Genomic DNA, 16,716 nt, shown 5'->3' with positions numbered 1-16,716 from the left:
CATGTCATGCATACTATTGTTGTTCAGTGTTCTCTTGATGGTGGTTTCATGAACACATGACCTTGGTGGCTCTACCACTCCTGGGGAGGGTAACAATGGTGTTGAATTGCCTCAATTTGTTTGCGATCTGCCTGACAGTGGTGGAGTCCAAGCTCTTTGAAAATAGTTTTGTGACCTTTTCCAGCCTGGTGAGTGGTCATCAGGAATGTTCTTTATTTGAGCCATGGCATACTTCCACATACCTGTGTTGTAAAGATCAGATTTTTATAGTGAATACCCAGAATCCTGTCCTTTAAACAAGGCAGGCCCTCCCATACTCATACTTGATTATCATTCCATTGATTGAAACACTTGACGCTTAATTTCCCCTTCAAATGAACTGATAATCCTATGGGTTCACATATTTTTGCCCCACACAAATATGTAGGTTTGGATCATTTTCCTCAACAAATAAATGAACAAGTATGTTTTTGACTCAATGGGGTTCTCTTTATATAACTTTACGATTTATGTGGAGAACAGATCATATTTTAGGTCATATTTATGCAGACATATTGAAAATTCAAAAGGGTTCACAAATTTTTAAGCACCAACTGTAGTTCATCAATGCAGGATGAGATTTGTTTCTTTTCAAGCTCTGAGATTGTGTTAAAGAGAGAAAGTGTTCTGCTTTAATTTTGTTGAGGTATCTGAGGATAATAAATTCTTTGAACTGATGGAACTGCTTCTGTCAGTATAACGGGATTGGAGAATTTGTGCACATCTCCCCCTCTGCAGACCCCACATGGCCTCATAATTTATTGTGGAGGTAGAGGACCCTCCTGATCAAACTGAAAGACTGTGGGGGAGCAGAAGAAAAAGTCAGTTTATATAACATTGGATTTTACTCTATATCTGTTAAAATGGCAAGTCAAATTCAGATCTTTTACTGGTTTGTATTTGTGGATTCATAACTGGAATTAATCTTGGTAGATGTGAAATAATATTCTATTAGTTTTTTGAAAAAGTAATTTTTTTCATATAGATATGTAAAAAGATTTACTCATTCATATATATTGATGAAACCCAGAGATGACTGAACATTTCTTACATAGCTGAATTTATTTACAGAAAATGAAAAACATTGAGTACCAAAATTAATAGGCCATGTATTTCCTAGGTCCTTACAGGTGTGGCAGGAGAAGATGCAGAATGTCATGCAGCAAAGCTGTTAGAAGTTATCATTTTGCAATGTAAAGGCCGTGGCATTGATCAGGTAAGTTAAATAATGTGTCTTCAGAAATCTCTGAAAGAAGCTACACTGTGGAGGTGGTCAGTTACTTACCATCCACATGTAAAAAAGCAGTGTTAAAATAAATATGTCCTATAAAGATAGCAATATTGTAAGTTTCTGAGGCTTTGCTTTTCTTTCTGCTTATTTCCAAAGAAAGCATCAAGTTTTGTGTATAAATCAAAAAGGAAATAATTTTTTTTAAAAAGGCTGTTCCATCAAGACGGAATACAAAAGCTGAAACATCTCAGGTGTAATAGATACGTGAATTTGAAGAAACTACAGGTTAACATTTTTTAAGCACATCTGGAGTGCTCATAGGTGTATAGCTTTTTTATAAGTATGCTGCCGATAACCATTAAAAATTTTGATGCCATAGATTGCACTGTTGATCTTTATTTATTTGCTGTTCCCAAATATTGCATATTATAGCTGCATTGTCAGTAGGGCTGCCATCAAGAGTTACGAATATTGCTACTACAAAATACAGAACCTTCTATGGCTGTATGTTTCGTTGGTCCTTCCTGCCATCACATTCCAGTAATCTTTAGACTGGCAGTTGTAAGAACCTCTGTAGGGGAAATGCCCAATTAAAATGGTCCACTCCAAGCACCTGATGATGCTGAAGAGTTTCTGCAGTATGTCCCACCTGGTAGATAATATTATCAGGACCATGGTCCAGCTGTGAAATACTGAAACAACTTGGATGATATATAGTAGTATTCATAAGAACCCTCTTCCTTCTCCAAAGTCAAATCAATCCCTTGATTTAATAGAAAACTAAGAGGAAAAAAAAATGAGGTCAAGGATGAAAGCTGAAATACAAATGGAAGAAGTGGGATGAATCATTAAGTGCTGATTTCACACTAATTTTAGATTTATTCTCCCTGCTGTGGAGGCAGCAATGAATGCCTCTTTCTTTGCTTTGCTGTTCAGTATTTACATGAAACTGCTGAGAGATGTCATATTGAAATTTATATCAGGATACTCAAGAATGCTGATGAAATCCAGTTCTGTTCCTCCTTAACATTGAATCCAGACAAGACCAAAGTGCTATCAGTCAGTAGAAAGCTACATGCATATAATAGGTTCAGCCTACCCTGGGCAGGTCTGCAGTAATGGGAGTGCTCCTTAATCCTCAGGGATAGCTGCATCTCAAAGTGATGGCAATGAAGAACACATTTGCTAGCTCCATTTCTAAGCAAGTCATAACATCTATTACAGCAGAGTTAGATCACTAGTTGCCAAGAAAGCAACATGGTCATGTCTGAAATCAGCAAAAGTTAAGCTCTACAAGTGAGATTTTATCTTTATTGTGGGCTTTGATTTGGTGCAAATTGTACTGACCAGGGCCAGTGCAGTGTATTGGTTAAGATGCTGAACTAGGACTGAAAGATTTAAGTCTCCTCTCAGTTTTGGAAATTCACTTGTGTGAACCTTGGGTTAGTCATTCTCAGCCCAACCTACTCGTAGGTGGTTTAACAAAGAGACATCCCTGTCTAAACCACCTTGCATGCCTGGAAGAAAGGCAGGATATAGATTTGATTTTTTAAATCCCATCTTTATGTTTGGTCAACTCAAGGTCATGTACATACCCAATGCCCCTGCCTCCTGTTTTCTGCACAACAATCCTGTCATGTGGGTTGGAAAATGAGAGAGTGACTGACTCAGAGACACCCAACTGGTTTTCATGCTGAAGGGAAGACTAGAACTCATGGTCTCCTGATTTCTAGCCTAGCATTTTAGCTGCTACACCAGATAAAAAATACTGGACTCGCATCATGTCCATGTTGCCTTTTTTTCCCTTGGGCATTGGTTTTAATGTTTAAAGCCTGACTATTAGCATAGGTTTTCAGAAGCACTTCTTTGCCACTTAAATCAGGGTTGACTCTTAAGCCATGTGCATACAGAATAAATACTAAGAAAACAATCAGCTACAGTAGGTGGTTCCACGTAACACTGAGACAATGGTACTATTTCCCAAATGTCTTCCAAAAAATCAAGCTTTGAATGTTTCTGGAAGGTCATGAGGAAAGGACAATTCTTGCCTCTAAGACAAGCTATTCCATAGGAAGGGAGCTCTTACTGAGAATGCTGACTTCTCCTCCATCTGACTATTCTACTAGGAGGGGGATCCTCAGCAGGTACTTTCTGTTTGCAAGCATTTGGCATGTAGCTCCTGTAATGAATGGTGTGTTATGGCAATAAAAGGTCTGGCCTGTTATCACAATGGCAGCTGCATTCTGCACCAGCTGAAGTTTCTGGATAGTCTTCTGTACCAGCCTCATGTAAAGTGAATTCCAGTAGTTCAATCAAGAAGTGACATGTGCATGAGTGGCTATTCCAGGAATGGTCACAACTGGTGCAATGCCAGGTGTTCAAGCTGGCTTTAGAAAAGGCCAAGGAACATGAGATATTATTGCTGGTGCATACTGAATAATTGAGAAAGCCAAAGAATACCAAAAAAAAATCACTCTGTGCTTTATTGATTATAGAAAGGCCTTCAGTTGTGGTGATCACATCAAGTTGTGGAATGTGCTCAGAAAAATGGGAATCTCAGAAGATCTCACTGTCCTCATGAGAAACTTATATACAGATCAGGAAGCCATAGCATGGACAGAATATGGCAAAACTTACTGGCTCCAGATTGGCAAAGGAGTGCAACAAAGCTGTATACTCTTCCCTTATTTATTCAAAGTGTATGCTGAATATTTATTAAGGGAAGCTGAATTGGAAGAAGATGAGCATGGTTTTCAAATTGGAGGAAGAAAGATCAATAACTTGCACTATGCTGATGACACTACCCTGATAGCCAAAAATGCAAAGGATCTGGAAGCTCTAGTAATAAAAGTTAAGGAGCACAGTGAAAAAAATGGGTCTAAAATATAAAGACCAAATTAATGATAACAGGTAGAACAATCAGTTTTAGAATTGGCAGTGAAGATACTGAAGTGCTGGATAACTTATGCCTTTTAGGATCAGTCATCAACAGTAAAGGAACAAGTAGCCAAGAAATATGCCACAGATTAGCACTTTGTAGAACAGCCACGAAGGCCTTGGAAAAGATGTTCAAATGTTGTGATGGCTCTATACCTACAAAGATCCGAATAGTGCAAGCCATGGTATTCCCTGTGACACTATGGAAGGGAAAGTTGGACTTTGAAGAAACAGGATAGGAAGAGTTTTGACACTTTTAAACTTGGGTGTTGGAGAAGACTCCTAAGAATACTGTGGATAGCCAAGAAAACAAATAAAGGATATTGAACAAATCAATCCAGAGTTCTCACTCAAGGCACAAATGAGCAGGCTCAAATTATCCTACTTCAGACACATTATGTGAAGACCTACCTCTCTGGAAAAGGGTCTAATGCTGGGAAAGGTGGAAAGGAAGAGAAGAAGAGAATGACCAACAGCAAGATGGATGGACTCAGTTATAGTGGCAATGGAAGGCCTGAAAGATCAGCTTAGGCTTTAGGTGGGTGTTAAACAAAAAAAAAATAGAGATTATAATGGAAATGCTTAAGAACATGACTTCTCCCTTATAACCAACTTCAGTAATCTACTTAGGAGTGGAGCCACCACAAAATACCATCCCCCACTCTCAACCCTCATGGACAACACAAGAATGCTGTGATGGATAGTACTGAAGGCTGCTGAGAGGTCCAGTGGATCAAGGATTGTCATGTTCCCCATATCAGAATTCTGCTTTAGGTCATTCTTGAGAGTGACCAGTGTGGTTTTGGTTCCATGCCAGGGTCTGAATCCAAACTGCCAGGAATCCAAATAATCCAGAGTAAATTGTAACTGCTGTCCCACCACTTTCTCCATCACCTTCCCCCACAAGGGAAGGTGGGAGATATAGTGATAATTATTCCAAACTGTTGGGTCCAAAGCAGGTCTCTCTGAAGAAGGAGCAAACAAATGCCTCCTTCAGTATAGCTAGCATTTCCCCCTCCTGCAATGAGTCATTGACTATTGCCAGGAATAAATTCCTCATCTCCTCTTTGGCCGTCTTGACCAAGCAAGAAGAGCAAAGGTCTAGGCTGTAAGTGGAGGACTAGCATCACAAAGAATCCTGTCTATTTCTTCAGTGTGTACAGGCTCAAAGGCCTACCAAGTGACTTCACATTCCTTATCACCTCCTTGGACTTTGGCCATTTGGTTTCCAGCTCAGAATGAACATGAGCAATTCCACAAAATGATCAATGCTGCTGGACAGCATTTTCAGATGCAGTAAAAGCAGAAAATTAAATGAGAGAAAAACTTCCCCTTTGTTATACCTAACTATGGAAAGCATTCCACCAGCAATTCTGTTTGGTCTCCATCTCTCTCTAAGACTTACTGTTTCAACTGCTTTTAAACACAAATTAGCATTGGCTGTACTTTTAATCATGCTTTAATTCCGTTACTTTTATTGTTTTCTGATATTTTCTATATTTTTTAAACCATGGTGTTAGCCACCTTGATCATTTTATTTGGACAAAAAGACAGGATATAAATCAGATCAATAATTATCACAATTGCTTACTTGCTCTGGAGCCTGTATTATCTCTGCTCATCATAAGAAGAAAAACTTGGGGAGATGGAATACAGAAAGAACAGATGGGAGTAGCTGTGGAAGTATTTCCTGTTATACCAGAAAGTTTTAAAAGTTAAGAATTTCATACTTGCATTGTAAGATACAGATGTTAAAAATCAAATGTTATCACTAGAGATGTTTTAATATTGGCATCTGATGTTTTTTCCCTCCATCTCTTTAGTGTATACCTTTGTTTGTGGAAGCTGCTTTAGAACGATTAACTAGAGAAGTTAAAACAAGCGAATTAAGGACTATGTGCCTCCAGGTTGCCATAGCTGCTCTCTATTATAATCCTCATCTACTTCTGAATACCTTGGAAAATCTTCGCTTCCCCAATAATGTGGAGCCTGTTACAAATCACTTCATTACACAGTGGCTTAATGATGTAGACTGTTTCTTGGGGTAAGCTTGTTGCCTCTGGGATTGTGGCTTTAATTCATTAAATCCTAATGCAAAGAGAAGGGATTATATAGATACAATGGGTGCCTCTTTTCCATCTAGCTTCTGTATGAAATATGGGCTGTGGGCTGGATCTGTATGGGAAAAAATGACAAGCTCTGTTGATCTCCTCAGCCATGCCCTTTGTGAATATCTCAGGTAGATATTCTGTGCCAGCTTTCCTAAAACTGAAAATAATATGGCATTTTCTTTCTTATTCCAGACTTCATGACAGAAAAATGTGTGTGCTAGGCCTGTGTGCACTGATTGATTTGGAGCACATACCACAGGTTTTAAATCAGGTTTCGGGTCAGATCTTGCCAGCTTTCATACTTTTATTTAATGGATTAAAAAGAGCATATGCTTGCCATGCTGAACATGAAAATGATAGTGATGATGATGATGATGAAGCAGAGGAAGATGAAGAAGCAGGTAAAGAAATCTTTCTGATAGTGATGATCAGCAACATTACTGATGTAACTATAGAAAGTTTTTCAGGAAATTGTTGGTACATCATGTGAGTTTTCCTGTATTTGTTTATTTGTTTAATATTTTGCCTTTAAATTGGATTCAAATAGTTCTGCTTGTCTTCTTGCTTATTTTTCACACAGTACTCTGTTCTCTGTGTTGGGATCTGATCTCTTATTTATGAGTAATTTGGTTCTTTACCACGTCTAAGAATGTGCAAAATGTACTTTGTTGGGGTTTCTCTGGAGCGTTCCATTTTCTTCTCTGGACCGAGCTGATTTGGCTGTTCAGGGGTGGACTTGCAGTTTTTTGGAATCTAATCTTTCAAATTAGAAAGATCTTTCAGTTTGGAAGATTAATTTCCAGAAAAGCAGGATGGAGTAGCAGTTGTGGGAAAATCAGAATGGATAGATTAGCATGGCCCAGGAAATGTATGTTTCATCCTCTGGAACTCTCTGTCCCCTGAATATAGGCATTGCATACGCCTAGTCACATTTATTGTATTTATTCCTATTCTTCAATCTGTTCCAGTGTTTTTTATTTTTAAAAATAAAGCTAAGCAGACTTCCACTGTTGAACCATCACTCTAATTCATTTAATGTTTTGTTGTGATACCTGTCTGGGTTTGCATTTGTGATTTGGTAGCTATGTAGTATAGTATCAGATGATTAAATTTAAATTCTAGTGCATACCATTCATAACCTAGTGTATTAAAGGTCATGTGATTTTTTTTTTAAATGGAGCCTAGAGTGGGGAATTTTTATGCAAAACAAATATTGCAGTAATAAATGGGGAAGAGTCTAGGTGATATTTTTGGCCACTCTTAAAACCCTTTGTCTGCTTACAGAAGAACTTGGAAGTGATGAAGATGATATTGATGAAGATGGACAAGAATATTTAGAGATTTTGGCAAAACAGGCTGGAGAAGATGGAGATGATGAGGATTGGGAAGAAGATGATGCTGAAGAGACAGCACTGGAGGGATATTCAACTATTATTGATGATGAAGATAACCCTGTTGATGAATATCAAATATTTAAAGCAATTTTTCAGAGTAAGAGCAATTGTAGTTTTCACTGCAAATCTGGATTCTTATGTGTACTGAAATATGTGTTATTAATGTGTTGTGCTAAAGAACTTGTAAGAAATGTGGGAACTCTAGGGATGCATCGAATTTGGAAAGACTCAGAAAAGAAATTTGAGGAATTTGAAAAGCTGCAGCCTAGGCATTCAGCAAATTTGAAATGAGTCAGGTTTGATGGAAGTCTGTAGTTTAGCAGAATTATTAGTAAATATTTCGCTTTTTATTGTAAAAATTAGACTGTTGGAGATAAAAATAAGTTATCTTGACTGGGGAAAATATGTCTGTTTTTACCACTATAGTAAATTGTTCTTACAGTGTCAGATCATTGGTTATGTTTCTGTGTGAAAATGGCTATGTAGAAAAGTGTACAAATGACATGGGAAAAGAAAAAAAAAAGATATTGGAAGGGAAGAACAACCTTGGATTTTTCAACTTTGATAAGAAAAGCTTTAGCAATTGGGGGAAGTAAGGTGCAGAAACAAGTAGAAAAGATGTAGAAAAACTAATTTTCTTCTCAGCAAAATGGAATAATACCTGTCTCTCACGTGATGTTTCTCCAGTGATAATATTTTGCTTGAAAATGTTCTGACATACAGTATTGTGCAAAAGTTTTAGGCAGGTGTGAAAAAATGCTGTAAAGTAAGAATGCTTTCAAAAATATATATTATAATTGTTTATGATTATCAATTTACAAAATGCAAAGTGAGCAAACAGAAGAAAAACCCAAATCAAATCAATATTTGGTATGACCACCCTTTGCCTTCAAAACAGCATCAATTCTTCTAGGTACACTTGCACACAGTTTTTGAAGGAACTCGGCAGGTAGGTTTTTCCAAACATCTTGGAGAACTAACAGATCTCCTGTGGATGTAGGCTGCCTCAGATCCTTCTGTCTCTTCATGTAATCCCAGACAGACTCGATGATGTTGAGATCAGGGCTTTCTGGGAGCCAAACCATCACTTCCAGGACTCCTTGTTCTTCTTTACGCTGAAGATAGTTCTTAATGACATTGGCTATATGTTTGGGGTCGTTGTCGTGCTGCAGAATAAATTTGGGGCCAATCACACACCTCCCTGATGATATGGCATGATGGATCAGTATCTGCCTGTATTTTTCAGCATTGAGGACACCATTGATCCTGACTAAATCTCCAACTCCATTTGCAGAAATGCAGCCCCAAACTTGCAAGGAACCTCCACCATGCTTCACTGTTGCCTGCAGATACTAATTATTATACCTCTCTCCAGCCCTTTGGTGAACAAACTGCCCCCTGCTACAGCCAAATCTTTCAAATTTTGACTCATCAGTCCAGAGCACCTGCTGCCATTTTTCTGCACCCCAGTTCCTACATTTTCATGCATAGTTGAGTCGCTTAGCCTTGTTTCCACATCGGAGGTATGGCTTTTTGGCCGCAATTCTTCCATGAATACCACTTCTGGCCAGACTTCTCCGGGCAGTAGATGGATGTACCTGGGTCCCACTGGTTTCCACCAATTCTGTGCTGATGGCACTGCTGCTGGACATCTTCCAGTGTCAAAGGGAAGTAAGCATGATGTGTCTTCCATCTGCTGCATTAAGGTTCCTTGGCCGACCACTGTGTCTATGGTCCTCAACATTGCCCGTTTCTTTGTGCTTCTTCAAAAGAGCTTGAACAGCACATCTTGAAACCCCCATCTGCTTTGAAATTTTTGCCTGGGAGAGACCTTGCTGATGCAGTAGAACTACCTTGTGTCTTGTTGCTGTGCTCAGTCTTGCCATGGCGTATGACCTATGACATGAAACTGTCTTCCACAGCCTCACCTTAGTAGCAGAGTTTGGCTGTTCCTCACCCAGTTTTAAGCTTCCTACACAGCTGTTTCTGTTTCAGTTAATGACTGTGTTTCAACCTACATATGAAATTGATGATCATTAGAACCTGCTTGGTATAATTGGTTAATCATACACCTGACTCTAATCCTGCAAGTTCCCTGACTTTGTGCAAGTGTACAAAGTGTGCAAGTGTAAGAATTGATGCTGTTTTGAAGGCAAAGGGTAGTCACACCAAATATTGATTTGATTTAGATTTTTCTTCTGTTCGCTCACTTTGCATTTTGTAAATTGATAAACAATTACAATATATATTTTTTAAAGCATTCTTACTTTACAGCATTTTTTCCCACCTGCCTAAAACTTTTGCACAGTACTGTTTGTCTGACTTATTCAAAGAATGGAAGAGAGAAAATAATGTCAATTGATGGCATAAATTGTATTATTTCTAGTCAGCAATTGTAGAAGCACTCCAGGTATCTGGCCTACCCATTACAGGCTGTCCACTACCCCCTGTTCATTGCCTACTCCCACTTGACATAAACAAGACTTTATTCTCTGACATTTTTCAGTTCTCCTCTGAAATGCTAAGAATGATAAACTATAAAAGGGCAAGGCTGATAAAATGGACAATAGGCACTAAGAGTGTGGGACTGGTTACTATTAAATTGTATTATGCTTTTGAGGAAGTCTTCATAGTCATTGGTAAAACTTAGCTGATAACATCTGTCAAATAGGCTGATTGATCTTACTCTATAGTAAACTCAAACTTCAGTTGCACATCAACATGCACATAAAACTGATTTCAGAAAAATCTGAAAAAGGAAAAATGATATCTCAAGCATGTATAAAAATAAGTTTTTTATTGGATTAATGCATTTAATTATACATTCTTCCCTCAAGTGTTAAAGATTATATAATTAACCTTATTATCAGTAAAAATAATCCCAGAGCAGGATATGTAATTATAACAGCAAAATCAAAATTAGAACACCAGAAACAAAGCAAAGAACAGACTAAGCTCTATTAACAGTAATCAAGAGGCATCTAAAAATAGTGAATTAAAATTAATTTGTCCAGAACTTTCCAAATATTTACAAATCTATATATTTTGCAGCACTTCAGAATCGTAACCCAGTATGGTACCAAGCATTGACACGTGGTCTTAATGAAGATCAAAGAAAACAATTACAGGACATAGCAACTTTAGCAGATCAGCGAAGAGCTGCTCATGGTATGCATTTTTAATTGATTTTTACATTGTTGTTATTACATTCATGGTGGTATTAGTATTTTGCTGAGGGATATGTTCATCATACCCTGAAAGAGCTCCATCTTACTTGATCTTGAAATGAGGAAAATCTTGGTCACCAGAGTTGGTGCCAAGAAGAAAGGGCTAACTTTAACTCCTCTATAGAAGCCTGGTTTAGACTTCTTCCTCTCCCATGAAGGAATCCCCTTTTCTTCAGTCTTAACTCAGCATTCTTCAAGAAGGGTGACTTTTTCCTCAGTTCCATATTAGAGCTGAGGAGAAAAAAAGAAAAGAACAGAACAATCATATGTCCTTTTCAGGTGGCCTTCACAACAAGCAGTGTGAAAGAAGGCTCAAAGAATCCTTTTCAGAAAGATTGTGTAAGAACAGTGTGAGCCTAGTAGAGCTAGTCAGGTGGGATGATATGTTGGAGAAGAGAGGGATGAATCACCTTTATTTTAGTATAGCAGGGAAGATACAAGATACCAAACTCATTCCAGGAAAGAGCTCAGAATCTTAAGAAATAACAGGGCCCTGTTCATTCAGAATTATGCAGATTATGAGAACAAACTCTATCCTACTCTCCGTCTCTGGAACTAAAATATATACAGTACTAACCTGCTTATGGGAAGCCAGTTACCTGTACTGATAGAATTTTGTTAGCTGAGTTTGGCCATTCTGCTAACTGCCATCTTTGCCTACTCACAGCGAAACTTTGTATCTTGCAAGGAAGAAAATTGCAGAATCACATGACATCAGAGGCCAGTACTTGTGGGGTTCGGGCTGACAAGATCAGCATTTGGAGAATTATCTTGTGCAATCTACACATTCACCCCAGAGCCTGTTTAGTGCTGTCTTATTTCTGTAATACGTAATCTAAGACACTCAACTAGGAGCTTCTGCTAGCATGAGGGGAAGGAGTGTAACTCAATTGTGAAAGTTCTGCCTGGTTGCAAAAGTCCCAGATGCAATTCCAAGTAGCTCCAGTTTACAAGGCAATGTATAAGATTTCTGAATGAGACCCTAGAGAGTTGTTACTTGTCAAAGTAGATGTCACTGATATATATCCCTATATTTCCTTAGGAAGTCATGCTTGCATTTGAACTTCAAGGGCTCTGCTTAGCTGTAACATTCAGTTTCCAACAAGGGCCTGAAAATGCCATCTCAGGATGTTTCCAAGAAGAATGGAATGACTGAAGTCTGCCCGCCTGCCCAGGGCACTCTTCACACTAGTCTACAAGTTGTATCTCCCCCCACCCCCCAGGGAAATCATGTAGTGACTAGCTGTGCCCTGCACTGCCCAACTTGTAATAATCTTGACTATCAGGGCTATAGCTGTTTTTTTCATTACCGTCCAGATTCTGTAATTAGTTATGTGAGAGGTCCCTTTGGCATATCCCAAAACAGCCTGACACCCTGTCTCAAGGTCTGATTTTACACCCTGACCCAAACTAGCTAAAGCCTTATGCTTGGAAATTGAATGGAAGTATCTCCTGAGTTTCAGCCTTCTAGACACAGCAGTCAAAAACATCTTGACAGTCTGATGCTCAGCCTCCACTAATATATGTTTACTGGCTTGATGTGCCTTTGAATGGTGGCACAAATGACAGGCTTATGGCCACAGCAGCAGAGGTTCCTGAACCACAGGGATTCTGGCAGATGGATTGGGAGATAGCTGCAAATACTTTACACTTTGAGATTCATCTTCCTTGACAGGAGAAGAGTTTCCCTAATCTGTTACCCTTAACATGCACCACTTCCTCAGAGACGCAAGCCTCCTTTCATTGCCAGTCATAAATCACTTTCCCTCATGGGACTTGTCCTTCAGGCCCTAACAAGGGCTCCTCTTGAACCCATCAGACATACCCTATTAACATCCGCATTTGCAGAATAGCCTCCTTGGTAGCCCTAGCCTTGACTAGAAGGGTGGGGGCACTAGAGTCTACTTCAGTGAAAGGGGATTAGGCAGAGTGGTGCTAAATTAGATCCATGTTACACACCCAAGTTCAGTTCAAACTCCACCCAGTATAAGAGATGTGCTTCCAAATTTCTGCCAAACTCTTGTGCCAGAGAATGAATCTGCTTCAAGTTAGATGTGTACTGAGTACTAAGAATATTCCTCAGATGCTCTCTGGAGGGTCAGTAGCGTATTGCTGTCTTTGAAAACACATAATTTAATATCAGACAGTCAAGGTATATGTTGCTGTGGAATTCTCAGCCAGAAAGAATCAGCACTCCTTTGACATCACAGCTCCCTCTGTCAGAATCCAGCCACATCTACACCTCTAATTGTGTAAACAGTTTTATTTTCAATATCACTATGTTGTTTGTGACAAAATAAACTGATGGAATTATAATGTACATCTTCATTCTTACTTAACTTGCTTCCTAATTATTTATAGGAGATGAGGATGTCTGAAGAAGACATTTCTCTTAAAGGCAGGTAGCCAACATTATGGACACAGAAACATTAGCTTAAGAATCTGTTTCTTTATCAATAATTTTTTGGGAGAAGTTTTTTGGGTTTGTTTCTTTTTTTTAATCAGGGCACCTTTTTGTACCAGTCAGAAGAGTATGATAATTTTAAGTTTTTACATCTTGTTTCTCTTTAAGGCTGGAAAAGTACATATGATATCATATAACTCTTGTGTTATTTTATAGTACCTTAAACTTCTCGTTTTTTTAATCTGCAATTCTAAGAGAACTGATTTTTGAGGGTCACTTGAGGCATTTTTAATATTTTAAAAGGACTTTTTGGTGAATGTGAAGAATTTATCTTGGCAGAAACAGTTTGTGACACTAACTAATTTTATCTTCTCTCTTCCAGAATCCAAAATGATTGAAAAGCATGGTGGATATAAATTCAGTGCTCCAGTTGTGCCAAGTTCATTTAATTTTGGTGGTCCAGCCCCAGGAATGAATTGAATTATCACTACTTTTCCTTCTACTGTGTGATTGTAGTGAAGAGCTTGTGTTCCTCCCAATATAGTGGTTCCAGAACTGGTTCATGTTATCTACAGCTCACGCAAAATGAATTGGTAGATTGAATATTTTAAAAAGAAAAAGCAACCCAAGAGTGGGACTTGATCATGCAACCTAATACTGGAAAGAAGGTTTTATGAAGATAGGAAGAACCTGAAACTTGAGCTTCAAATGACACACTGTGGATATTGGAAATCAAGAGGGGATGTCTTGAAGGCAGCTTCCTTTCTATGAAGAAAATAGGCATTGGCTGCAGGACTGTTGGAAAGGTCTCATTTACAGTACACAAGCTTGAAGGCCAATTTAATTTTTACAACTGTGGGACTGAGTATTTGCCCAATTTTCTTCCCTTCTCCCTGATGGGTATCTATTCTTTTAATGTACATAAAGGTAATTGGATGGCCTTACTTAACATTTCATCATTTTCATTTATCAAGATTGTTCATATGTAGAATATCGGACACTTATTGTAGCACTACATAACTGATAAAATCTGTAAATGATTTAGCACTTTCATATTGAAACAAGCCTGCTAGCCTATGTACAAAAATAGCAAAATGTTTGTTTATATAAAAAAAAAAGGGATGTTCTGGGGAAAATTTCAGGTTATTAATTTAAATCTAGCAGTTTTGTACCTGGTGAAATGTGGTGCAGCTACCACTGGTTGTGACTTGAATTTGGTTATGTAAAGAAGGGGCTAGTGGTATTTCATTGCTGCTAAAAAAAGAAAAAAAAATGGCAACACTCTCTGTGTCCTTTGTTTTTTCTTAAAGCTGTCAGTGTACAAATGGAAAATGGAATAGAGAAGTCTTCATGTTTAAATGCTGAGTGGAAGTTCATTTTCTCAGCAGCGTGAAAACTGACATGAAGTTCTGCTTTTACAGGAGTGTATTTTGATGTGTGGTTAAACATCTACATAGGCAATCTATTAAAATATAATTTGGCTAACTTGGGCTGGAGTTGATTAAAGTTTTATTCCCATATATGGGAATATGATAATTCTTATCTATTTACTACATTTCAAGGATCTCCTCTCCTCTATGTCCCTTCCCAATTTTAGGATGTCCAAAATCCAAGATTTTTTGCCTGATCCATTTAGAACAGTGGTCCGGTTCATACGACTGTCTAATTAATTGAGAACTAAATGAGTCTTTTGTCAACATATGCAGCCTCTTCACTGCACCCATGTTTAAACTGTATTTAACCATAGATTTCTATTTGAAGATGAGGTCCTTTGATTATCATTTGGAAAAAGTCAGGATCCTAACTTAATTTGAAGTTTAAGTTTGAATTTGTATTTCTTGTTAAGAAGAAGTCCTTGTTAAAATACAAGTCCTTGTTGACCTGAAATAGGCATCTATGGTCAGAGACTTCTGGCCATGAAAGGGCTGCACCTGCAGAAAAAGTCTCATTCATATTTTAATTTAAGCAGCTTAGATATGGTCATCTGGACATGGTCTCAGGGTTACCAAGTCCCAACTTTGAAGCAAGTTTTCTTTACCATACATTAGTGTCAGGTGATATAGTAACTAGCATTTTAGCTAGATGCTAGAAGACTTCTTCCTGCTGGGACCACTATTCAAGAGTGACTTCAAGAGTGAAGAAGGGAACATCAAAATAATGTGACTGGGCTGGCTTAGTGCCCCATCTACAAAATAAATACATAAATCATAGATGCTGAGTTTTTGATCTTGCATTAAGATCACTGGTGTCAAATCTTTTAAGCAAAATGTTTCTTTCTCCTGGCTGTTTTTATATTAATGGTCAACTACTGTTATAACTGGTATTGAACAAGCTACCTTAATTTAAATGTAAGCCTCCAAAACTTTAAAGACAGGTTAAATGAACTGAATTTATATCTATAAAAATAAAACTGAAATGAAACATATTATGATATTCAAAAATGCAATCTTCAGAAAACCAATTTGTGTGATGAGTATTTGTTTTATATGTATTAGTGAGGGCAGATTGCTTGGAATGCTGGCTTCCTAGTAGACTATCTACCTCTCAATTGTCTCAAGCCTGATAAAAGAGCCCTTGTACTTTTGTTCTTGACTAAATAGAGATTCAGTTAAAGAAAGACTTATCTAACTCTATAGCTAGCTACTAAAAAGGAGCATTTCCCATTTAGTTTTGGGCAGACACACAATAAAGTGAGTTCTTATATCTGTCCTGTAGATACGCTGTTCTGTTTTCTGAGTTTTATATCATGTCATGTGGACAGACTTTCTTTTCCTTCTGGTTTTTTTGGTATTAAATATGTCTTAATACATTTGTAGGTTTTTCTTCGTTCAGGCAAGATTAAAATATATATAGCAAAATAGGACAGTTTGGAATCTCAGAAAAATTTCTTCGAGCCCAATAAATCCTAAAAATGAACATCAGGAACATTAATTTATGAATACTTGTAACACTGGATTAAATTCCTGCTTAGTGTAAAGTTTATATTAAAAATTAACAATAGTTCAATACAAGTTGCATCAGAACTGTTTAAGTGAAATTCATAAATCATGACGTCTAAATCCATTTTCAACCAGTTCATTGTGATTCAGGAAGTTTTACTTCAGGAAAAGTAAATCTCTATTTTTTGCTGGCATATATCTATGTTCATCACATTAGCATTACATACTTTGTGATTTTGCAGTGATTTGTAATTATAACCCATTCTAAGCACTCACTGGCTGGCTAAATAGTAAATTTTCAGAATACTTCTAAAATACTGTGCCATTTTCATTAATATAACTGCATAAACTGAATTTAGTGAATGGTTTATACACTATGATAAATCCGAGAATTGAAGAATATCTCTTCTAAATGTCCTTTAATAAAAACTAAA

The 16,716-nt window shown here is 37.7% G+C and overlaps 1 protein-coding gene across 2 annotated transcripts in view; it reads left to right on the top strand.

Annotated features, from left to right (window-relative positions):
- The window catches only part of IPO7 (importin 7), a 59,121-nt gene extending 44,497 nt beyond the window's left edge, over window positions 1-14,624 (top strand). Inside the window, exons 20-25 of one of the 2 annotated variants that reach the window (XM_007421127.4) lie at window positions 1,160-1,255; window positions 6,031-6,251; window positions 6,511-6,719; window positions 7,606-7,809; window positions 10,764-10,880; window positions 13,726-14,624. In XM_007421127.4, coding sequence (XP_007421189.1) covers window positions 1,160-1,255; window positions 6,031-6,251; window positions 6,511-6,719; window positions 7,606-7,809; window positions 10,764-10,880; window positions 13,726-13,823 — 945 coding nt within the window. In that variant the 3' untranslated portion in view covers window positions 13,824-14,624. Of the gene's footprint in view, window positions 1-1,159; window positions 1,256-6,030; window positions 6,252-6,510; window positions 6,720-7,602; window positions 7,810-10,763; window positions 10,881-13,725 lie in introns of both variants that reach the window. The other variant, XM_007421126.4, reaches the window with a different exon arrangement.
- The last annotated feature ends 2,092 nt before the right edge of the window (window positions 14,625-16,716 follow it).

Source organism: Python bivittatus, unplaced genomic scaffold (genome assembly GCF_059951505.1).
Source record: "Python bivittatus isolate LINGU-HERP-01145 unplaced genomic scaffold, Pbiv_v1 ctg000480_np1212, whole genome shotgun sequence".
NCBI classification, from domain to species: domain Eukaryota; kingdom Metazoa; phylum Chordata; class Lepidosauria; order Squamata; family Pythonidae; genus Python; species Python bivittatus.
This window is presented reverse-complemented; position numbering and strand designations above follow the sequence as displayed.